Source organism: Typopeltis vanoorti, chromosome 17 (assembly GCF_054136105.1).
Source record: "Typopeltis vanoorti isolate ZY-2024b chromosome 17, IOZ_Tvanoo_1.0, whole genome shotgun sequence".
In the NCBI taxonomy this organism is placed as follows: Eukaryota; Metazoa; Arthropoda; class Arachnida; order Uropygi; family Thelyphonidae; genus Typopeltis; species Typopeltis vanoorti.
The window spans coordinates 8,894,142-8,918,938 of record NC_143565.1 but is presented as its reverse complement, the minus strand read 5'-3'; the positions used below and the strand labels follow the sequence as shown (position 1 = coordinate 8,918,938).

General features: G+C 39.3%; 1 protein-coding gene across 3 annotated transcripts in view; it reads right to left on the bottom strand.

Moving 5' to 3' along the window:
- Polr3H (RNA polymerase III subunit H) overlaps positions 1–24,797 on the bottom strand; it is a 245,335-nt gene that overhangs the window by 50,851 nt on the left and 169,687 nt on the right. For all 3 annotated transcript variants that reach the window (XM_090407537.1, XM_090407535.1, XM_090407536.1), the window contains exon 2: positions 20,586–20,715. In XM_090407537.1, coding sequence (XP_090263663.1) covers positions 20,586–20,696 — 111 coding nt within the window. In that variant the 5' untranslated portion in view covers positions 20,697–20,715. The remainder of the gene's footprint in view (positions 1–20,585; positions 20,716–24,797) is intronic.

Here is a 24,797-nt window from a genome sequence, read left to right as displayed (position 1 = left end):
ATAAGTAAACATAATTTTATCATATGTTTTTTTTCTTAATTGTAATAATAAAAAACCGTTTGATTCCTTGTATTATATTAATTGATTGATGATTGATTCTATCAACTAATTTGTTGATTGTTTGATTGTATTAACTTGATTCTTTAGATATCAAAAAATAAATAAATAACATTATCTTAATTTAAACATACAGAAACGTTGCTGTTGTTCCAGCAAAGATCTTATTTTCACTTTAACGAGTGCCTAGTAGGTAATGTGCAGATTACCTAGGTAATTTGAGATATGAAACAATTTTCCGCACATTAACGGATCACCGTAGTTAATCTGCACAATAACTGATTTCTGCACTTTAGCGGTAACATATATATATATAAATAATAATAAAAAAAAAAGTAAAGCCATTCATAATACTTGAGATTGTGATATTCCATACTTCTTTGCTGTTTAATTTTGCAACAGTTCACTTACAATGATTTCCTTAGTTAAGTACTTCCATTTTTGTGATATCACTGAGTAAAACTGACATGTTTCAAATATTTTTAACCTATGTGATTAGTGCTTAAGGGTCAAAGCTGTATAACTGAGAGGAGACCTCCACATAGCCTTTAAAGGAATGCGGAGAACCGACCAGGGCTTCTGACCTAATGTCCAATCCTCACCTTCTCGTGGTGCAACCTGTTCGGTATCTACTTGGATACTGAACGGACGAGGATGGGCTGGCAATTTGGGATTTCCCCGACCAAATTGTATTCTTATTGGTTAAACCAAAATATAGAATGATGGTACAACATGACAAAATTTCATGCCGGCTGGGGCGTCGCCCGGTTAAACAAGGCCCCCGTTGTTTTCGCCAGGGAACCAGGGCGAACAGCGAAAAGTCAGCTACTGGAACAAATCTGAAAATAAACGCCAACTCAACATCACCAGAGTTAAAGATCGGTACTATCAACGTAAGAAGCCTGAATGGCAAAGAAATGGAGCTAGCTGAGGAATTAGATAAGTACCAGATCGACATAATAGGGGTGACTGAAACAAAAAAGACCAAAACTGGTGAGATCTTTCTGAGCAATAAATACAAAATGTTATATTCAGGCAATAACAATCAAGGAAAAGAAGGAGTAGCCATAGTATTCAACACAAAATACGAGGCTAATCTTCTTGAATGGCAGTCAGTCTCAAGTAGAGTAATGTGGGCAAATATGAGAATGGGGAACTGGACAATGAGACTTATTTGTGCCTATGGTCCCACAGAAGGTTCTACTAAGGTAGAAGTGGAGGAATTTTTTGAGGCTTTAGAAAAAGCAACTGACACAATGAAAAAGGAAAAGTTGGTCCTTGTTGGGGATCTAAATAGTAGAGTAGGAAATGATTGTGAGACATACAAAAATATTTTGGGAAAATTTGGAGAAAAGAGCAAAGCTAATAATAATGGCAAATATCTGTTGGATTTCTGCTCAGGACATGGACTGGTTATTACTAACACCATGTTCCAACATAAAAATGTGCACAAATTCACATGGAGAGAAGAGGCTAGGAATAAGAAAAGTCTCATTGACTATGTTATTGTTGATAGTGATGTTTTCTCCCTGGTGCAGGACACCAGAGTGTACAGAGGATTTGAAATTGGAAGTGATCACTATTTAGTCTTGAGCAGGATAAAATTGAATTTCATATTGAAAAGAATAACATGTAAGAAAGTTTTAAAGCGAATAAAAGTTGAGCAGCTCTCAGATGTAAACTGTAGACTAAAATACAGAAATATTATTGAAAAGAAAATGAAAGAGTTTGAGAACAGGAATCAAACCTTGGAGATTCAGTGGCAAACTCTGAAGGAAACATTGATTGATTCTGCCAGAGAGGCATGTGGTGAGGTTGTGTGCAAAGATAAAAAAATCAGAACTCCCTGGTGGACACAGGAAGTTAAAGAGGCAGTGAAGGAAAAGAAGAAAGCATATCAAAAGTTCCTGGCAAATAAGTCAGCTTTTACTCTTACAGAATACAGAGACAAATGTAAGAAAGCTAAACAGTGTGTAAAACTAGCTAAACAAAAGTCATGGGAGGACTTTGGCAAGAATATAGAAAATAAATATCAAGAAGGTGGCAAAATATTCTGGAGGTTGTTGAAGAAGCTTAGGAATGGAGGAAAGAGTGCTGTAAAAGGAATTAGAGATGATAAAGGTGAAATGAAAACAGGAGAAAAAGATATCCTTGAAGTATGGAGTAATTACTTTGAAAAACTGCTAAATGAAACAAGCAGTGATGACAGCACAGTGATAAAAAACACTGACCAGGCATGCAGTCAGGAATACATATCCATACTTGAAGTAGAAAAAGCCATCAAAGGCTTGAAATGTGGAAAGGCAGCAGGAGTAGATGATATTCGACCAGAAATGCTGAAGTATGGTGGTATAAGAGTCTTACAGTGGCTGCATTGCATAGTTCAGAAAGCCTGGACAGAGGGACGAATTCCCGATGATTGGAGTAGAGCTCTCATAGTACCCATATATAAAAAGGGAAATAAAACTGAATGTGAGAATTACAGAGGTATTTCCCTACTGAGTGTTCCTGGCAAGATCTATGCAAGTATACTTGAGAAACGGTTGAGAAGAATTGTGGAAGAAAAGCTTGGTGAAGAACAAGCTGGATTCAGGCCAAATAGAGGCTGTCAGGATCAGATCTTCACTTTACGACAAATAGTCGAGAAAGCATGGGAATATAACAAAGATCTGTATTTAAGTTTTGTCGATTTGGAAAAGGCATATGACAAGGTGCCAAGAGAGAAGCTATTCAATACGCTGCAGTTATATGGTGTCAATGGGGCATTATATCAAGCAATACTTAGTCTTTATTTGAGTTGTGAGTCAGCAGTTAGAATTGAAGGAAGTACAGGAAGATGGTTTAATGTTAAATCTGGTGTGAGACAAGGATGTACATTATCCCCTCTGTTATTCATTATCTATATGGATCACATTATGAAGGAATGTGGTATTAAACCTGATATCAAAATTGGAGATGTTAATGTCAGCTCTTTGCTTTATGCGGATGATGTTATACTTCTAAATAAATCCGCTACAAGTCTGCAAGATTCTCTGACTAAATTGAATAGCTGTTGTAATAGATATGGTATGAAGGTCAGCAATAAAAAGACAAAGACAATGAAAATAGGCAGAATCATTGAAAATGTCAACTGTGTTGTGAATGGAGAACCTGTGGAACAAGTAAAACATTTCAGCTACTTAGGCACAATTTTTACTGAAGATGGTAAACTAAATATAGAAATAGACAACAGAATCAGCAAAGCTGGTATCGTGGGAAGTCAATTGAATAAATTCATATGGAATAAGAAAGAAATTAGTCGGAACACTAAATTAGCTGTATACAAGACTGTGTTCAAACCAATTTTAACTTATGGATCTGAGAGGTGGGTCAGAAGTAAAACACTTGACCAAAGACTAGAGACCGCAGATATGAGAGTCCTGAGAAAGATTAGAGGCGTGAACAGATGGCATCAATGGCAATATCATATTAAAAATGAGGATATTAGGAAAGAACTTGACATTGTCAGCATCCAGGAATGCGTTAGCAGAGCTAATCTCAGATGGTATGGTCACTTAAATAGAATGGGAGAGGAAAGATTAGCAAAACAAGTGTTCTCTGCCAGGTTGGCAGGAAAACGACCCAGAGGAAGACCAAGATATAGGTGGATTGATACGGTACAAAGTGCCTTAGACGATAGAAATATAAGATCTGATAATGTTGGAGTCTTGACAAGTAACAGACTGATTTGGAGGAAAATTGTAGATAGGAAGTTAGTAATGATGTAATTTTTTCATGTAGTACTGTCATATCCTGTACACCTCTTGAGGGTACATGGCAGGAATTTGATGATGATGATGATGATGATGTGATTAGTGTTTTTTATTTAAAAATGTGTAGCTAATTGTGAGCCATACAAAGCTTATTAACACAAGGCATGATAAATTTCACCAAAATCTTGTTACAATGTGCACTTACATAATGTGGAACATAAATACATTGGTGTCAAAACCTGTATATGAAAAACTTTTCATTCCCACAGCTAAATGTGGCCATAAATTTATTGGCAGCATACTAATAAATTATATTACACAAAAAATGTGTTATAAATTTCATACAAATTAAATTGCAATATGTTTTTGGTAAAGTTACAAATTTCCTAAGGATGTAGTTGTAGTTAAAGAATTAATGTACAGTGCTTACAGAAAACTATGCAGAGAGACATTTCAGTATGGAATATGTCAACCATCAAACTGCGATGCAGCTCTCACAATGTCATACTATGCTTAGAACCAAATGATTCTGAATTCTTGAGGTAAACTGGTCTACTCTCCTTCAGAGCAAGGATAAGGCTTGTTTCTTTTCTGGAGAGAAATTTCGAGAAGCAATGTGTCTCCCTATTGCATCCCCAAATGTGTTCTATGGGATTGAGATCTGGGGAACATGCTTGCCACTCGATTCAATTAATATCTTCAGTCTCAATAAGTATCTCCACTGCTCATGTACAATGTGGTGTGGCATTGTCGTTCCATAAAAATTAATTCTAAGCCTACAGCACCACAGGAAAATCGAACATACCACTGCTGAAGAACTTCATTGCAATATTGTTCACAGTCCCTTTTTCCAGCACTGGTAGCTTGGTGTGTCCATTAAGCATAATACCTTCCAAAACTATGACCCCAGCACCACCGTATCTATCCCTTCAAAGAACATTCTCAATATTGTAAACAGTGCCACTTTCATGCCAGATCAAGTGTCATGCAGAATCAGAGGAAAGACTAAAACAGCTCTCATCTATAAAGAGTACATCAGCCCATTGATCTTGTCCAATTTTTATGGATACAACACCACTGAAAATGCACTCTATGATGAGCTGTGGATAAAGGGACACAGACCGCATGCCTTTGGGCATACATGCCCATTGTCGCAGGTGTCCTGCCATAGTTTGTCGAGATATCCACATACCTGTGCTCGAATGGCACTGATTTGCAAGCTGACCTGCCGTAGTTCGTCAATAACATTTTGCTGTTATAACCAAAAATCTGTCTTCATGCTCCATGATAGTGAGGGCAACTTCTTAGCAAATGTCTGGAATACATTTCATTGGTTTGAAACACTTTCCAGAGCCTGGATACAATGCTATTTAAAATTCCAAACTCTCTGGCAATATCAGTAATTTAGTGGCCTTCAAGTTTTCCAATAATTCTTCTATGCATGAAATCATCTAGATCAGAAGTTCTCAACCTTTTCCAGTGGCATACTACTATATTTAATTCAAGATATTAGATGTACCAACAAGCAAATCTGTTTTCGTACCATTCGGCAGTGGTATGCATACCATAGGTTGAGAATCCCTGATCTAGATGATGTCTTTGAGACATTACAAGACATCCAAGTTTGCAACTTTATTTCTTCGAGAAAAAAGCTTCCTTCAAACACAAACTGCTCGATGCAGCGTTTTGCCTTTTATCCTGTTCAGTGCTACCATATGACCCATTTGTACGTGATTCAAAAATTTGAACATGTAGCAGCTTTCTACTTGAAATCATCAGCTATACAAATTGGCACAAGCATATTCATCTGAATTTGTGGTCGTAATCTTGAGAAATAGTGTTCATCCTTAGATTTTGGACCAGTATACATACATACGGGAAACAACTTTCTGAATTTCTTAAAAACAGAAAAACATTTTTAGAAAAAAAAGTATTATATGTAAATAAGTGTTATGCAATCAGTCAGATAAATCTGTAATAGTAACAAACGGGTTGAAATTTTTACTTTTCATGCAGATGAATATAACATTTTAAGCAATCAAATGTTATGATCTGTAAAATAATTTCATCTCATACAGTCTTGAGAAGCAGGGATGCACCGAATAATCAATTTTGCTTTGATGGCTGATTCAGCATATTTTTCAGATAATCAACAAGCCAAAGCAGAAAAATTCCTGTTACATGTGTCATAACAAATGCAATGAATCAGAAAAAGCCTCCCCTCTTCCTATGCTGAATACAAAGGCTTGTTGTGTTTGGTATAAGCACTTTCTTCGGTGTTTTTATTTTAGTAATGAAACCTCATCATCATCAGATTCCTGACATGTATCCTCAAGGGGTGTATAGGATATGATAGTACTACATGAAAAATTTACATCACTACTAACTTCCTATCTACAATTTTCCTCCAAATCAGTCTGTTACTTGTCAAGACTCAAACATTATCAGATCTTATATTTCTATCGTCCAAGGCACTTTGTACCATATCCATCCACCTATATCTTGGTCTTCCTCTGGGTTGTTTCACTGCCAACCTGGCAGAGAACACTTGTTTTGCTAATCTTTCCTCACCTATTCTGTTTAAGTGACCATACCACATGAGATTAGCTCTGCTAACGCATTCCTGGATGCTGACAATGTCAAGTTCTTTCCTAATATCCTCGTTTTTAATATGATATTGCCATTGATGCCATCTGTTCATGCCTCTAATCTTTCTCAGGACTCTCATATCTGTGGTCTCTAGTCTTTGGTCAAGTGTTTTACTTCTGATCCAGCTCTCAGATGCATAAGTTAAAACTGGTTTGAACACTGTCTTGTATACAGCTAATTTACTGTTCCGACTAATTTCTCTCTTATTCCATATGAATTTATTCAATTGACTGCCTATCATACCAGCTTTGTTGATTCTGTTGTCTATTTCCATATTTAATTTACCATCTTCATTTTGCAAACTTGTAGCGGATTTATTTAGAAGTATAACATGGCCCGCATAAAGCAAAGAGCTGACATTAATATCTCTAATTCTGATATCATGTTTAATACCACTTTCCTTCATAATGTGATCCATATAGATAATAACAGAAAGGATAATGTACATCCTTGTCTCACACCAGATTTAACATTAAACCATCGTCCTGTATTTCCTTCAATTCTAACTGCTGACTTACAACTCAAATAAAGACTAAGTATTGCTTGATATAATGCCCCATTGACACCATATAACTGTAGCATATTGAATAGCTTTTCTCTTGGCACCCTGTCATATGCCTTTTCCAGATCTACAAAACTTAAATACAGATCTTTGTTATATTTCCATGCTTTTCCAACTATTTGTTGTAGAGTGAAGATCTGATTCTGACAGCCTGTATCCTGAATCCAGCTTGTTCTTCACCAAGCTTTTCTTCCACAATTATTCTCAACCATTTCTCAAGTATACTTGCATAGATCTTATCAGGAACACTCAGTAGGGAAATACCTCTGTAATTCTCACATTCAGTTTTATTTCCCTTTTTTATATATGGGTACTATTAGAACACTACTCCAATCATCAGGAATTTGTCCCTCCGTCCAGGCTTTCTGAACTATGCAGTGCAGCCACTGTAAGACTTTTATACCACCATACTTCAGCATTTCTGGTCGAATATCATCTACTCCTGCTGCCTTTCCCCATTTCAAGCCTTTAATAGCTTTCAAGTATGGATATGTATTCCTCACTGTATGCCTGTTGTAATACTGTGCTTTCACTGCTTGTTTCATTTAGCAATTATTCGAAGTAATTACTCCATGCTTCAAGGATATCTTTTTCTACCGTTTTCATGTCACCTTTATCATCTCTAACTCCTTTTACAGCACTCTTTCCTCCATTTCTAAGCTTCATCAACAACCCCCAGAATATCTTACCACCTTCTTGACATTTATTTTCTATGTTCTTGCCAAAGTCCTCCCATGACTTTTGTTTAGCTAGTTTTACAAGTGTTTCGCTTTCTTACATTTGTCTCTGTATTCTCTAAGAGCAAAAACTGACTTATTTGCCAGGAACTTTTGATATGCTTTCTTCTTTTCCTTCACTGTCTCTTTAACTTCATGTGTGCACCATGGAGTTCGGATTTTTCTATCCTTGCAGACAACTTCACCACATGCCTGTCTAGCTGAATCAATCAGGGCTTTCTTGAAGGCTTGTTTTCTGTTCTCAAACTCTTTCATTTTTTCTTCAATAATCTTTGTGTATTTTAGTCTACAGTACACATCTAAGAGCTGCTCAACTTTTATTTGCTTTAAAACTTTTTTACATGATATTCTTTTCAATATGAAATTCAATTTTATTCTGCTCAAGACTAAATAGTGATCGCTTCCAATTTCAAATCCTCTGTACACTTTGGTGTCCTGCACCAGAGAGAAAACATCACTATCAACAATAACATAGTCAATGAGACTTTTCTTATTCCTTGCCTCTTCTCTCCATGTGAATTTGTGTGCATTTTTATGTTGGAACATGGTGTTAGTAATAACCAGTCCATGTCCTGAGCAGAAATCCAACAGGTATTTGCCATTATTATTAGCTTTGCTCTTTTCTCCAAATTTTCCAAAAATATTTTTGTATGTGTGACAATCATTTCCTACTCTGCTATTTAGATCCCCAACAAGGACCAACTTTTCCTTTTTCATTGTGTCAGTTGCTTTTTCTAAAGCATCAAAAAATTCCTCCACTTCTACCTTAGTAGAACATTCTGTGGGACCATAGGCACAAATAAGTCTCATTGTCCAATTCCCCATTCTGATATTTGCCCACATCACTCTACTTGAAACTGCCTGCCATTCATGAAGATTAGCCTCATATTTTGTGTTGAATACTATGGCTACTCCTTCTTTTCCTTGATTGCTATTGCCTGAATATACATACATACATACATACATCTTGAAGGCCCACCATTCCTAATTGGGTTGTGGGGGCAACAGCTGCAAGAGGAACTTGCAGCTCTTCCCCAAAACCTTGTGTGGACACAAACGTGTCCACACAAGGTTTTGGATATAATCTATCCAGTGAGTCCTTGGCCTTCCACGTGGCCTCCCATCCTCTGGCTTGGCAAAGAATGTCTGCTGAGGGAGCCTCTCTTGTGGTATTCTGACCAGGTGCCCGTACCAACATAACTGTGATCTCTCAACATAGAGAAGCAGCGGTTGAGTATTGAGGGTTTCTCGAATTGCAGAGCTTCTGACTCAGTCGAGTCTTGTGAGTCCCGCAACCTCTCGAAGGACCCTCATTTCAGTCGCTTGGATTCGTGTCCGCATTCTTTCAGTTATTACCCAACTCTCATGACCATAGGTGAGGATGGGGACATAGACTGTATTGAAGATAGCCAGCTTTACCTTCTGGCTTAACTCCCGCTTCAATACTACAAAGCTCCCGCAATATTAAGCTTGCTAAGCCAATTCGAGTATCTAGCTCTACGTCCCATTTTTCATCATTAGTGAATATAACTTCTCTACCTGCCTCATTGGGACTCTACTTACATGTAGAGTGCACTGGGATGGTTGTCTTGAGACCATAAATGTTTCAGTTTTGGCCACACCGATCTTCATTCCAGCATCTGCACAAACAGCTACAAACCTATCCAGGGTCTGCTGGAGATCATCTGTGGAAGAGCTAAGCAGAACTAGATCATCTGCAAAAAGCAGACGTCCAATGCTACATCTTCCAATTCTGACACACCCACTGCCTCGGCTGTGCCTATCAATCTAGTCCATAAATATTATGAAAAGGAGGGGTGACAGAACACACACACCCTTGGCAGAGGACAACAGACTGTGAAAGGTTCAGATTTTGTGCTGTTTATCCTGACACAAAACTCTGGGCATTCATACAGGAACTTGATGGCAGCTAATACTTGACCATCCACTCCATACTCCTGTACTACTTGCCAAAGCTTATCCTAAGGAACCCAGTCATATGCCTTCCCCAAGTCCACAAAACATGTGTAGACGTTCTTGGCATATTCCCAAGATTTCTCAAAGACTTGACTTAAAGTGAAGATTTGGTCAGTTGTGCTTCTACCAGGACGAAAGCCACATTGTTCTTCCTGGAACTTTGACTCAACTATGCTCCTGCACCATCTTTCCAAGCACCTAGCATACACTTTCCCAGGCAGGCTGAGCAGAGAGATGCCACGATAGTTACTGCAATCCTTCTGGTCTCCCTTCTTAAAGACTGGTATTATTATGCCTGTCTGCCAGTGCTTTAGTGCTCGCCCAGATATCCAAGCAGCCTGACACACTTGAGTCAGCCAGAGAACACCATCTCGATTTAAGGCTTTTAGCATTTCGTGTCGAATTTCATCATCGCCAGAAGTCTTGCCCGATTTTAGCGATTTTATTACTAAATAGACCTCTTCTACTGTGAGACTAGTCACTGCCCCGATCTGACCTCTTGGATGTCCACAACTGCTGGGCCACCCGGGTAAAGAAGGCTCTTAAAGTATTCCCTCCATCTGTGAAGGATATCCTTCTCGGTTGTTAAAAGTGCACCATCAGAGGGTTTAATTGCCCTTGCTGCGCACGATTTTCTCCCTCGAAGGCGGCGGATGGTCTGCCAGAATACTTTGTTTGCATTTGCATATGATGAGTCTAATCTTTCTCCAAAGGATTCCCAAGCCTTCTGCTTTACTGTCTTTACTGCCTCAGCAGCAACTTTTCGTGCCTCAGCACGCTGCAAACGCATATCAGGTGACCTGACCTAAGCCATGTTAGGTAGGACTTTTTTTTTTTTTACATATATTTTTTTTTTTACTCCTGAAATCCTGCTGTAGAGATCAAATATGAAATGTTGCAAGCCTTAACCCATAGCACATTCAAATTTGATTACATGCAGGTAGAGGAAATGAGCAGTCAACCAGTTATCTAATTCAAAGTCAGTGCTATTACTATGCACTGTAAGATTCATAATTAAAAAGCTAGCTTGGATTTGAAACAGATGCTAGGCACTGTATATCCATCATAAAACAAGCACATGAAGAATTATTTATGTACTACCAAACATTGCTAATTTTTGATATTATATTGCAAGAAAAACAGAGCTACAGTTAATAACTGTATGGACAAATGCACAACCACAACTACATAATATGGAATGTGGGAAGAAAGACATAGACATGTCACGTAGGTGAATCGAATAAATTGAGGATAAGAGAAAATTGTTGGTTGGAGATGGTCTGTAACTCTGAGTGAGAGAGAGAGGCAGTGTGAACCTGGGTGGATTGCTATTCAGAGGAGAAAAGCATGTGTCTAAACATGGAAGTGAAAATTAGATTGCGGACTGCGAGTTTATGCTACCAGGATAGGTATAAGATTCGTAATGGTGGTATGAGAAAGAGGGTTTCAAGTATAGTCTCAATAGAAGAAGCAAAGTCAAATGTCTTGGAATAAAAGGATGAGGAATTGTGAGAAAGAAAGAGAAGATTAGAGAGCAGCTTCATATTTATAAATTAATGCAAGAAGTATTAGGAATAAAGTGACAGAATATACTATCCAAGATAATCTAGCTGAAAAAATGAATAGTGTATCAACTCCATGGAGGTTGAGAGTGGAGGTCTGGAAATAATATTAATAGAATTTAAAAACTGTAACAAATTATGTAAGACTTAGAACTCCAGTGAACATTTTCTGGAGCTTATAATAAATTTAGTTTAATCCTTTATCCAAGTGTGAGCAAACAAAGTTTGCACCTGAAAGTATCTTCAGGACTGGGGTAAGGTGGTACACCACCAGGGCGACTCCTTGCAAAGTGGAGCAAGCTACCAACACTTCTATCTCAGTATCTCCCATAATGCAAAACACATCTCCTTGCGGATATGTCTAATGTTATGCATTAAGGGAAGGGCCACTACCCAGACTAGTTTCGACCTTTATTGAGGTCTCTTCAGTGGGAGCCAGGCCCTAGTGGAGATACCAATTGACAATTGACATTTATGTCTTTAGGGGTGAAGCAAGATGCTTTTCATATTCCCCGCTATCTGTTGTGGTTACAGTGAAGGTAAAATTTATGAGCAGAATGCTCGCCCTGATTGGGCATGGAGATTATGCATCACTAAAGGAGGCCAATATAGCTTTTGGTCTTCTATATTTGAATATGTCCGTTGGATCGTATGCTGTAGCTTGTTGAACCAAATCGTTGGGATGTGTGGACATCTTTAGGAAAACCTTGGTGGCTAAGGATCGTAGAAAAGAGAAAATATAGGGAATATTTGTGTCTCTGTGGAGTTGAATGTTTCTAACATACCACGGGGCGTTTAAAATCATTCTCAGGCACTTGTTCTGCACTCGCTGTATTTTAATGATGTTGGCATTAGAGGTGTGGCTCCAGGCCGGAGAGGCATAGGTGATTATAGGACAAATTGTTATCTGGTATAGTTGCAATTTGATTCTGTTGCTGAGCTTGCTATTTCTATTAATTAGCGGATAGATCTGTGCTATGGCTTTAGATGCCTTTGTGCATGCAGACTTAGTGTGTTGATTGAAAGATAGCTTTTTGTCGAGAATTACACCCAGGTAATTTGTTTCTGACTGCCAGGGAATTTTAGTATTGAATAGTAACAAATCTCCTACAGGAGACAATGGCCTTTTTGAGAAAAGAATGGCTGAGCTTTTCTGGGGGTTGACTTCCAATCTCCACTTAGAGAACCAACCCTCCAGCTTTAGAATGTTTTCTTGAAGCTTTCTGGTAATGAAAAGGGGTCTGAAAGATCTGGTTAGTATTGCCGTATCGTCCGCATATAGGGCCAAAATGGAAGTCATCGGATTGTGCAGGATGTCTGACATGTATATAGAGAACAGTAATGGAGCCAGTAGAGATCCCTGCGGCACTCCAGCAAAGATGTGGCGCTGGGAGGATGTAGAACCGTTAATTTTTACTTGCATTGATCTATTTTGAAGATATGAGTGGATTAAATGAACCACTTTAGGTGAGATGCCGGCTGAGATAAGCTTGTGCAGGAGTCCAAAATGCCAGATTTTGTCAAATGCTTTGGATAAGTCTAGGAAAACAGCACCTGTGCACTGGCGCCAGTTGTAGCTGGTTGTGATGTATTCAACAATTCTGTGGATTTGCTGGGTAGTACTATGGTGTTGCCTAAAACCAAACTGTTCTTTTGGAAGGATGTTTAGGTCATTTATTGAGGTTTGAAGTCGTGAGAGGATGACCTTCTCTGCAACCTTACCCAGATTTGAGATGAGACTGATTGGACGATAATTTTGGGGTAGGTGTGAGTCTTTGCCTGGCTTATGTATGAGTTGCATTTATTATACTGGTCAGGTACACTACTGCCCTCCGGGGCAGAAGTTTAATCACACGATTAGTAATGCCGTCTGGTCCAGGAGCTTTTTTGTTCTTTAAATTTTTAATAATGTCATATATCTCAGCAGGTGATGTTGATGCAATATGGTCAGTGCTGGTGATAGGAAATTTGAGTGAGTGTCTGACCTTGCTGTGAATCTTAAGTATGTGGTCAAAGTCAAGGTTTCCATACGAAGGCCTGCATTGCTCTTCCAAGCTGTGCGCTATAACCTCTGCTTTGTCCACATCTGTGTGAGCAAGGCCCTGATCAGTTAATATTGGGGGAAGGGATCTGCCTTTGTATTTGGTATTTTTCAGTAGTCCCCAGATGGAGTGATCACTAGGTGAAATGGAGGATAACTTTTCATCCATACATAGTCTCTATGAGCTTTCAGTGCATCTCTTACTGCCCCATTTAGTCTGTTTAGATTTGTTTTATCTTGTGGTGCACACGTGTTATGGAATCTTTTTCGTGCTGTGTCGAACTTAATCTCTGATTAAGTTCATGATGTCTTCAGGCAAACGATCTGGCTTGCGGGCAGATTTGTAGGAGGAAGCTACCTTTATAGCAGAATTAATTTGTTGTGCGAGATTTGTAACTGCAGTTTCTACTTCTTCTTTTGTGCGTATGTGAGGAACAGGTCCAATATAACCCTTGAGTGCTGCTGACAGTCTTTCCCATACAATGTAAGAGTGAGAAGGAGGACACAGGAATTCTTGATTTCCCAGCTGTAGTAGAATTGGATTGTGATCGGATGATAGTTCATCCATAGATATGATACTGTACTGAAGTTTAATATCCTGCAGGATAGCTATATCCAGGATGTCAGCAGTGCCGAACGTACTGAGATGAGTTGGTTCGGTGGGACCTGCCACAACAGCGTTGCTTGATCCTAAGTAATTGAAAAAGGATGCAACCATTCTTGTTTGTGGTTGAACAATTCCACGCAGGATGCTTGGAATTCAGATCCCCGGCAATAATGGTGGGCCCTCTGATGCCTAAGATGGCATTTAGATCAGAGTGAAGTAGAGATTTTTGGGGAGGGTTGTAAGCTGAGTAGATTTTCAGATTGCCAGTGGAGCTGGTGACTACTTCAACTCCTGTGATCTCAAGGTTAGTGGTTGAAGGAATGCTCACAGAGTGGTGCTTAATGTAGTTTTTAATGAAGATGGCAGTGCCACCGCCTCTGTAGAGTAGTCTGTCATTTCTGTATAGGTGATAGCCCCTTATTGTAGGATTGTCTGAGGGTCTTAGATGAGATTCACTGATTAGAATAACATCTGGCTGATACCTAGATGTGAAGGCACGGAGTTCCAGGATTTTGTTTTTGAGACCATTTGCGTTCCAAGCAACTATCTGAAGAGATGCTGGAATGAGTTTGTTACTATTCATTTATGAGAGCTGTGAGGATGACCTGTGTTTCACGAAGAAATCTTTTAGTGGAGGTTTCAGTAGGGTTTGATAGGCTAAAATTTTGTAGCATGTTTGCTAGAGAGGCCGTGATAATAGCTGTTAGGTTTTTAGGTGCTCTTGGTTGATTTTGTTCTGGAATTGGCCTAATTGTACGGGTCACATCGGCATAACTTCTTGTTTGCTTTTGGTTGGAGGTCTCCGACTGTGGCCGCTGAGAGTCCGGTTTTGATGCCTGGGCTGCTGGTGTTCTTGTACTGTAGGAGGAGGGCTGACTGATTGCCTCCATCCGTCTGTTCTTTGGGTGTTGAGTACATCCTTTGTAGTTTGCCGGATGAGGGCCACTGCAGTTGGCACATTTGGTCGAGGTGGTCCTTGGTTTAGTGCAGGTATTGGTTGGGTGGCTGTCTCCACATTTTAAACATCTATATTCTGCTCTGCATAAATTCTGGGCATGGCCAAACTTTTGGCACCTGTGGCACTGCCCAGAAGATGATCTTTTACAGAGTGGTTCCGGTGTGACGATGAGACCACAGACTGTTTTTAAGTTGTAGATATCCTTATATATTTTGTGAATCTCAACAAGGACTAATGGCATGGGAGTTTTGTCTGTTTTGTACATCCTGCTGACCTTGACTGGTGGCAGATCCTGAGAATTTAGGTCAGCAGTGATTTCTGCTGTGTCAATGTCTTCACAGACACCACGAAGGACTACTTTTAAATTTTTTTCCGAACTGAGCGCAAAGGTATGATACTGGATGCCTCTGTCGTCCAGTTCCTTGGTCAACCTTCTATAGTCTGTCACTGTTGCTGGCTGAATCTTTATGCCTTCATCCATGTTTTTGGCCTTAATGAAGCCAATATGCAGATTGGACATTGTGGATCGTAAAGCTGCCCACTTTTGTTTTTCTCTAAGGATGACCGGAGGCACCTTTTCTTTGGGAGAAGTAGCGGCGTCCGAACCCTGAGAATCCTGTTCCATTACAGTATTGTTATTGTGCGGTTCTTCTGTTGTTCTTCGCTTTTTGCGAGCACGCACTTCTACAAAGTCTGAAGGAGTAGAAGGCATCGACTCTAAATGATCTTCAGCGACAGCGTCTGAGACACATTCGGGGGGAAACGTGTCATACAGTTTAACTTTTCCCGGCCAATTATCACTCAGTAGCTTTCCCAGTCTGAGGAATTCCCTGTAAACTTCTTCGAATTTGGTCTCATTCAGAAGTTTTGCCATTTCAAGAATTTAAAATGTGTTGAGACACAGATGGAGAAAGGGTAGAGATCCCTCAGGTGCCCCGAGCAGGCAAAGACAATCCTGTGGACTTTTGAGGGTCCACTAGCAAATCCCGTAGACACTCTTAGGTGTCTACCAGCAATAAAATGTTACTCTATATATATATATATATATATATCCCGTAGATCAACTCGATCTACCAGCATCGGTAGCAAATATTTCACCTTAAAAAAACTCAGAAAATGACGAACACTTACCTCTATATGTATCATTTATCATTCAAAACTATCGCACTATCAACACTCCGAATTATTCATAATAACTATTTAAATCACTGATCACATATATAAACACTTGGCAACCGCCATTACCTTCTCTCAGCAGTCATGATAATAATTCCAGCCCACTACCAATCCATAATCCGGAGATACCAGTCAGAAGCATTAGCAGGTCATCTCTACCTATAGGAGTTGCCAATTGGTGTGCCACCTTTTTAATAAATTACTCTGGATTTAGAGGAAGATGTTGAAAGTTTATTTTTCACTTGGTTAGAATATAATAAATTTAGTTTAATCCTTTATCCACGTGTGAGCAAACAAAGTTTGCACCTGAAAGTATCTTCAGGACTGGGGTAAGGTGGCACACCACCAGGGCGACTCCTTGCAAGGTGGTGTACCACCTTACCCCAGTCCTGAAGATACTTTCAGGTGCAAAGTTTGTTTGCTCACACTTGGATAAAGGATTAAACTAAATTTATTATATTCTAACCAAGTGAAAAATAAACTTTCAACATTTCTGGAGCTTGATTTAATTATAGAAAGCCTAGGTCACTGAGCATGATGCCTTGAATTAAGGGTTTACCTGATGCAGTCAGACTTAAGATTGGTAAATACCTTAATGTTGAGGCTGACTCAAAACAGTCTTTGAATTTATAGTATAGTTGTATTTTCCAGTTAATTGTTTGCAGTATGTCCAAAGCATCATTTGCAAATGATGATTTGGACATACTTGAGGGAAAGTAGGAAAGACAAATTTGTCTTTCCTACTTTCCCTCAAACTAAGCTACTTTGTACGTGAAAGATCTCTCTCTTTATTTTCTTTCTTTTGATGTGACTCCCGTCCACAAAAGATTGTAAACCCCTCGTATAGTGCATTAGCACCATGGGTAGCTCAGATTATTATTTTAAAAATAAAGATTTTTAACATGCAAACACAAGAAACATTAAATAACACTTTATTTACAAATATTTTAGCTTATAATTAATAAGCCACTTCAGCATAGGAACAGTTATACGAAGTAGACTGTATTAAGAACTATGGGCTAGCAGACCATGCCTTAGATACCCGCCATAGAATCGTTGGAAGAAAACTAAAATAATACACCGCAGCAAGTTCAAGTATGAAAGATTATTCATGGAATCATCAGCAGCTCTAAAAAACGTTCCAAACCTCAACAAATTTGGATGCATGAAACTACTCCAAATTTGGGAAGCCTACATTATGAGAACTTCAGCCCAACGGCCAAGACAACCCAATTAGACCAAGGATGCACCATTAGGATTTTAGGAATAATATTAGTTTATTGCCTTCTTCCTCATTTGCTTTTGTTAGTACCTGCGTGCACATATCATATTTGTATGTTCCTGAAGATGGCAACGTGACGTTACAGAAATATTTAATGTATTCATTAAAGTTTGCTTTAATTAATATCCGTTATATGCGTTGTTAATTCCTTAAGCTAATTACCAGTTAGATTGTATTAAGGATGATTATCAAAGTAACTCTGGATGGAAGGACACTGATTGTGACTGCCTTGCCCGAACAAAGGAGATGGGCTTTAATGTTACACCACTCAGTTGATGGAACTGCATCACAAGAAACTAAGCATGTTCCTCTCAGCATCAACGGATCAAAAATGGAACCTGCTTGGTTTAGAATATATGGATTTAATTAGGACAAGAATCAACGCTCTGCTGACTCAAGCTTATATAACTCGAGGAAGATGTAATGACAAGAACTGTAGAGTATAGAAACTTTGAACTCATGTTGTTCAATGTATGTGTCAGAAGACACAATGCAACAGTGAGGATTATAGAAAATGGGTTGAAAACAAAGGTTGGATAACAGCAGTAGAAACCCATAGGACTAACATTGGATTAAGGAAGCCTGACCTTGTAGGAAAAAGAAGAGATGAATTAGTCATTATTGAAATACAAGTTGAGGATGCTGAGCGACCACTCACTATCCTTCATCATGAGAAAGCTGCCTACTATGCTGAAAGCCAACTTGGTATGGCTACTTCAGGACAAGCACTACATCATACCAAATTTACTTCTGCAACTGTATCTTTTAAAGATGTATGGTGTCAGCAGAGTTATATGGACTTACTAACTTTGGACTCTCTCAAGCTGATTTCAAGTTACTCTCTTTGTGTGCCTTGCAGGCACATTGGAGGCATGGAAGACTTACCAGAGAATAACTTCTCGAATCCCAAGGTCTGGAGTTGGATAGCACAGGATATTGTTGTGGCCTAGGCCTCTTCTGGTTCTACCTGTAGACCATAGTATATAGCACTGTTTCAGTGTAAAGTTAGAAAAATAAAATAATCCCCAATAAGTGGGGTTGTGGTGGTCATACACCAGATGGTGAAATTTCTCTTCCACCCATGACAGGATTCAAAGCTACAGCTTGTCACACCTCTTTTTGGAGAATGGATACTCTATCTCAGCCAACCAGGCTGGCATGTACATACAGGTGTGAGATAAGAGATGAAAATGATATCTTTAGAAGAACAAGGATTTGCCTTCATCATCTGTGCAGGAGTTAGAGGAAAAGAGAGTGATGCTAAGAGTCAGCTTTTTCTTTGGGTACTATATTAGTACCCAAGCAGAAGTTACGTCTGATTGCGTTTACGAGGGACCAAAAGGCATGACTACCATTTGGACAAGAGATGAGTTTTCTGCTATTGGCCTTTATAAAGTTGGATTTGGATTTTCTGATAGTTAATTTACATTTATTGCATGCTTCTGCATAAGCTGGGCATAATGCAAGCCACCTGCAGTAAGCTGAGTTGAGTTTTTTCTTCTACTGCTTTCATACATCTTCTGCTGAACTAGGGCTTGGAAAGTGGAATGGAATTTGGGATGGAATGAGGGATGAATGCCTTCATGTCACTGTGGATGATTTCTGTGCCTCACTCAATGTGGGTGGCTGGGTCAGAAGAGTAGAAGCAATAGTCATGCTATGAGAAAGAAGAGTAGTAGTTCCGGAGATCTTTGGGGTGCCAGAGGACACAAGGTTTGGTGTGGTCAGAATAGGAGTTTTCTTTGAAACTGGAGACTTGCACAAAATTGTAATCCAAGCTGCTGAGAGAAGAGATAACTTCTTCAGTGTATCTGGAAGGAGAACTAGTTAAAAAAGATCAAGGGTATTGGGAAAGTGGAGGGAATTATTTGGAATTCTGATAGGTAGCTGCATGATTTGCATAAGATCATTGCTTACATTGAAAACTACTGCATCACATCCAGCTAGATCGGTAGTGTTGGAGACGAGGAGTCAGTTGAAGTTGTGGGCATTCAAAGTCACCTGAGATGATGACTTTGCAGTTTGGATAGCTGAATTGTAGATGGTCAAGTTTCATGGAGAAGAAGGTCTTTGCGGTTTTCAGAGTTTGGAGACTTGTAAATACATAAATGAATGTTACTAAGTGAAGCCAGAAAACTTTCAGCCATAGGAGGTCAAAAGCAGGGGATGCTAAATTTGTCATTCTCTGGCAGGCAATGTCAGAGCTTACAAAGGCACAGGTGCTACTTTTGTGGCAAAATGAATCACGAAGAATATAATTTGGGTATTGAAGGTGAACTGCAGTTGATGCAGCTGCAATTTGGGTTTCTGTTAAGAGGAGGAGGTCTGGTGTGGATGCCATTAAGTGGTGATGAACATTGTCATTTATGTCGAAATTTATGCCACAGATGTAAAGTGGATGTACAAACGATTTTTTGGGAGGGATTCTGGTAAGTTTGGAATATTGTGTTTGGTTTGATTTGTTTGGATGAACATGCAGTGGGGGAAGGGAGATAGACTCAAAAGCATGACACCCATACAGAGAGCAACCAGTCTCCTTGTAATTCCATGTCCACGACAGTGCTTCCCACCACATACCACTACACCAGGAACAAACTGGCAGAGTATGTGGCAGCTGGATTATGCATCAGTTGATCAGGAAGTCTCCTGTTCATTACTGACCAGTTCGGGCCTATATACTACTGGTGATCAACCTGTGTTACACTTTTTTTTAACTGCTGTACCCTCAAAATGAAGAGGGTCTGGGTCTCTAAGTATGTTAGGCATGCCTTTGAAAGGTATCACACTGCATGGAGAAGAGGGAGGGAGGGGGAGATGGAGGTTGGAACCCAAGTATAGCATTTGCCACTTCAGGCCCCCAATAAGCATTGTGGTGGTGTTTCACTTGAGCAATGAAGGTCAACTACCAGCTGGTGGACTAGTTGGCATTTCCTCCAACTATGAAGATATCCTTTTGCAGCAGGAATGCTTGTTGCTAGCACCAGAGCTCCTTTTGTGGAAAAGATCACACCATGCGAAGATGGAACTGACTTGACAGGGAGAGGCTGTATATTGCGCATTCCTGCCATTAGTGACACAGCTGCTCTAAGTGAATAATATATGATATTTTTTGATATTCACTAGCAAACATAACATAAAAATCGGAAAGTTCTTTGGATATATATAAATAATATTAATAAATAAAATAATAAAAGTTGCAAATTTGATTAATGTAAAATTTATTACCTTATTTGATAATTTCCGGTTTAACTCCATTGCAATTGCAACATTTAGCTTCTTGTCAAAATGCCATGGTCTAATAAAGACTGTGTCTTTCATTTCTGCTAACACAAACATTTTATAACATTTGAGTTGCCTATATAAAGGAAACAGAAAAATTGATACTCATCAACAACTGTTTAATAACTATCCAAAGTGAAAATGAAAAATGAAAATAAAATAAATAAATACAAATATACAAATAAATAAATACAGAAATATACAAATAAATAAAATATACACAAAAATATACAAATAAATACGAATGAAAGGATCCCATTGGGGAGACGGGTATGTGTGTTAAGGCTCCAGATGAAAAACCACAACTTGGCTGTGGTGAAATCAGAATACTCTGTCTTCTTAGAGGAAGTGGATGCTGCATTTGACAGGGTGGCAGACACGGAATCAGTCCTGCTAATGGGTGACTTCAATGCACATGTTGGAACAGATAACCAGACATGGAGGGGTGGGTTGGGAGGAACAGAGACCCTGACCTTAACGCGAATGGGTTGAAATTATTGGACTTCTGCTGTACTAACAGCCTGTCCATAATGAATACCTTCTTCCAGCACTGAGAACTCCATAAGTATACCTGGTACAGGGATACACTTGGAGAAAGGTCTCCGATTGACTTCTTTATAGTCTCAACAGACCTATTTTCCTCAGTGCTGGACGTTTGTGTGAGGAGAGAGGCAGAACTGTCAACTAACCACCACCTTGTTGTCTGCACTCTACGGCTACAGAAACCAAATGCTACCATCAAAGCTGGTAGGCCTAAGCAGCTATACCAAGTGAAATGGGAGGCATTGGAAAATGAGGCTGTGAAGAAGAATTTACAGACATTTCCTCCAGGTTCAAAGAGATTCCTAAGCATACTACAGATGTTGAGGAGGAGTGGAAGCTGTTCAGAACAGCTGTCACTGCCTCTGCACTCTCATGCTGTGGCAGAAAGCAGCTCGGCATGGCGATGGGCAGTGAGAAAAGGACACCTCGGTGGAACACCAAGAGGTCCAAAAAGCTGTCCAGACAAAAAAGGAGGCTTACCTAACATGGCTTAGGGTCAGGTCACCTGAGATGTGTTTCTGGTACACATCTCACTGAGACACGAAAAGTTGCTGTTGCTTAGTAAAGACAGCAAAGCAGAAGGATTGGGAATCCTTTGGAGAAAGATTAGACTCATCTTATGCAAATGCAAACAAGGTATTCTGGCAGACCATCCACCACCTTCGAGGGAGAAAATCGTGCACAGCAAGGGCAATTAAGGCCTCTGATGGTGCACTTTTAAGAACTGAGAAGGATATCTTCCACAGATGGGGGGGAATACTTTGAGTCTTCTTAACCCAGATAGCACGGCAGCTGTGGACATCCAAGAGGTGCAGATCAGGGTGATGACTAGTCTCACAGCAGAAGAGGTCCATTTTGCAATAAAATCGCTAAAACAGGCAGGGCTGCTGGTGATGATGAAATGAGGCCGGAAATGCTAAAAGCCTTAAATCTAGATGGTGTTCTCTGGCTGACTCGAGTGTGTTGTAAAATCTCGATGTAGCTTAAAAATACCAAAGCGCTTTACATTGATTTTTTACATAGGTCAAGTCCCATGAGAACTGTAAATAACCTTGTTTGTTTCTATGTATATTTTGCAAAATATGAATGTAGTTAACCCTGTGGGAAGTGAAAGTATTTACTGTTTTAATGTCAAAAACATAGGCAATGCTTTCCCAAGGGAACTTTGTATATGTATATAGTTATGTGTAAGAGCGCAGGAAAAGTTGTTTACTAGTTTTGTATATAACAGTTGCTTACTGCGCTAACACCTTTAAAGATAGTATCTAAGAGTGCCGCTAAGTTTAGAGAAATTTCCACGGCCCTGAAAGGAGAAGCAAAGTATCAAAGAGGTCCGCTAGTTTTAGAGACAAGTTTCCGCACCTGGCAAAATACGATCAAAAGATTGCATGGAGGAGAACAAGGAGCAGGTTAAACTTAAAAGAAGATAAAAGAGTCATGCTGAATTCTTTGGGATTTACTACCTGAGTGCAAGGTTGCGAGATCGCAAAATAAAAGGGACTGAGCCAAGCATAAGGGGACTTCCTGGTTCCACTAGTCACCAGAAAGAGGAGCTTCCAGACCAGAGAGAGGGCTTCCAGACATTGCCGAAGAAGGAAAAGCTTCCAGATGCTAGAGAGAGAGAGAGATCCCGGTTGAGAGTTGGTGGCAGTTTCAGTTTCTTGGAGGCAGCAGTTCGAGCTATTGGAGACGGCAGTCATCCAGGCATTTTCGACGAGCCAAAGCAGAGGAGAAAAGGCGATGTAAATTACCTGAGGCAGCTTCGCTCAGAAAGTTTTCTTTTCGCCATGGGAGAACAACCTTTTGCTGGAGCTGAATGAGTACTGCAGTCCCCAGCTCGCTATTTTCCCGATGAGATATTACTGAAGCCAGACATTCCGGAGGAAGCTCAAGATCTGAGATGAAAGAATTACCTAAGAACTTTTTGTGCAAGACTTTTGACTGAATGTGCGATACAGAGCCTTTGTAAGTTCCATACTTTTGTACCATTCCTCTTATAGTATGTTACAGAAAGACTTTTAAGAAGACTTTTTTGGTTAATAGCAGTATGAAGTGTCATTAAGATAATCGATTGGCATATTGGAAGTTGATATAAAAATTGTAAAGATAACTTAACAAAGAGTTAGCTAACCTCTTTGCAAGTAAACTAGAAGTTTAATAAATTGAATTTGTAAGCGGAGAGTAAATAAGATTGTGAGTTAAAGAAGTTAATTAGTGTTAAAGTAAAAAGGTTCTAATTTATGCTATATTTTTTAAATAGATAGAGAAAGCAATATCCCTATTGTTTAATTCATGTATAATTTGTAAATAAATGTGTTTTAATTATTTGTTAAAAGAGTGCTGCCTGATCTTTTATTTTACGACTGCACTGTTCTTAAATAAATTGGACTTGTGAGCAAGAAATAATTTATTTCCCGCTCACAATAAAATTAAGGCAATAAAAATGCAGTTCAGTTACTTACGAACCATGACTGTTAAAGTAAACATTGATAAAAGAAACTTCACTCGTGAGACAGAGGGAATCTACTGGAAGTTTTATTTAGTCTCATGCCAATTAAATGATATATTAGTGGCACAGTCTGACAAATAAATTTCCAGTATTCACAGGCATTCGACTAGTAAATACGGAAGGTGGATAATCATAGTACGCAGTAGAATAAATGAGAAAGGATAAGAGAGAAAAAGCGCATTAGAGTAAAGCTATAAAGAATTAGGAATAGAATAAAGAATAGAAGAGAGTAAAGATAAAGTTACAACATATAGGCAAAAAATAACATACGTTTACAAGCTGAAGATATTACAGTGCATCAGGCTGCTTGGTTCATAATACTAGTCTTCAAGAAGGGAGACCAGAGAGAGATTGCAGCAACTAATGTGGCATCTCTCTGCTCAGCCTGTTGTGGAAAATATATGCTAGGTGCTTGGAAAGAAGGTGCAGGAGCATAGTTGAGTCAAAGTTCCAAGAAGAACAATGTGGCTTTCATCCTGGTAGAAGCACAACTGACCAAATCTTTACTTTAGGGCAAGTCTTTGAGAAATCTTGGGAATATGCCAAGAATGTCTACACGTTTTGTGGACAGAAGGCATGTGACTGGGTTCCTCGGGATAAGCTTTGGCAAGTAGTACAGGAGTATGGAGTGGATGGTCAACTATTAGCTGCCATCAATAAATTTCATAGGAACCTTTCATAGTCTTTCATTTCTGTCACCCCTACTTTTCATAATATTTAAGGACTAGATTGATAAGTACAGCCGAAGCAGTGAATGTGTCAGAATTGGAAAATGTAGCATTGGATGTCTGCTTTTTGCAGATGACCTAGTTCTGCTTAGCTCTTCCACAGATGACCTCCAGCAGACCCTGGATAGGTTTGTGCAGAAGCCAGGATGAAGATCAGTGTGAAAAAAAAAGGAAACATTTGAGGTCTCAAGACAACCACCACAGTGCACTCTGAATGTGAGCAGAGTCCCATTGAGGCAGGTGGAGAAGTTTAAATACCTTGGAGTCATATTCACGAGTGATGGAAAGTGGGATGTAGAGCTAGATACTCAAATTGGCTCAGCAAGCGCAATATTGCAGGAACTTGGCTGTTCGGCAGTATTGAAGCAGGAGTTAAGC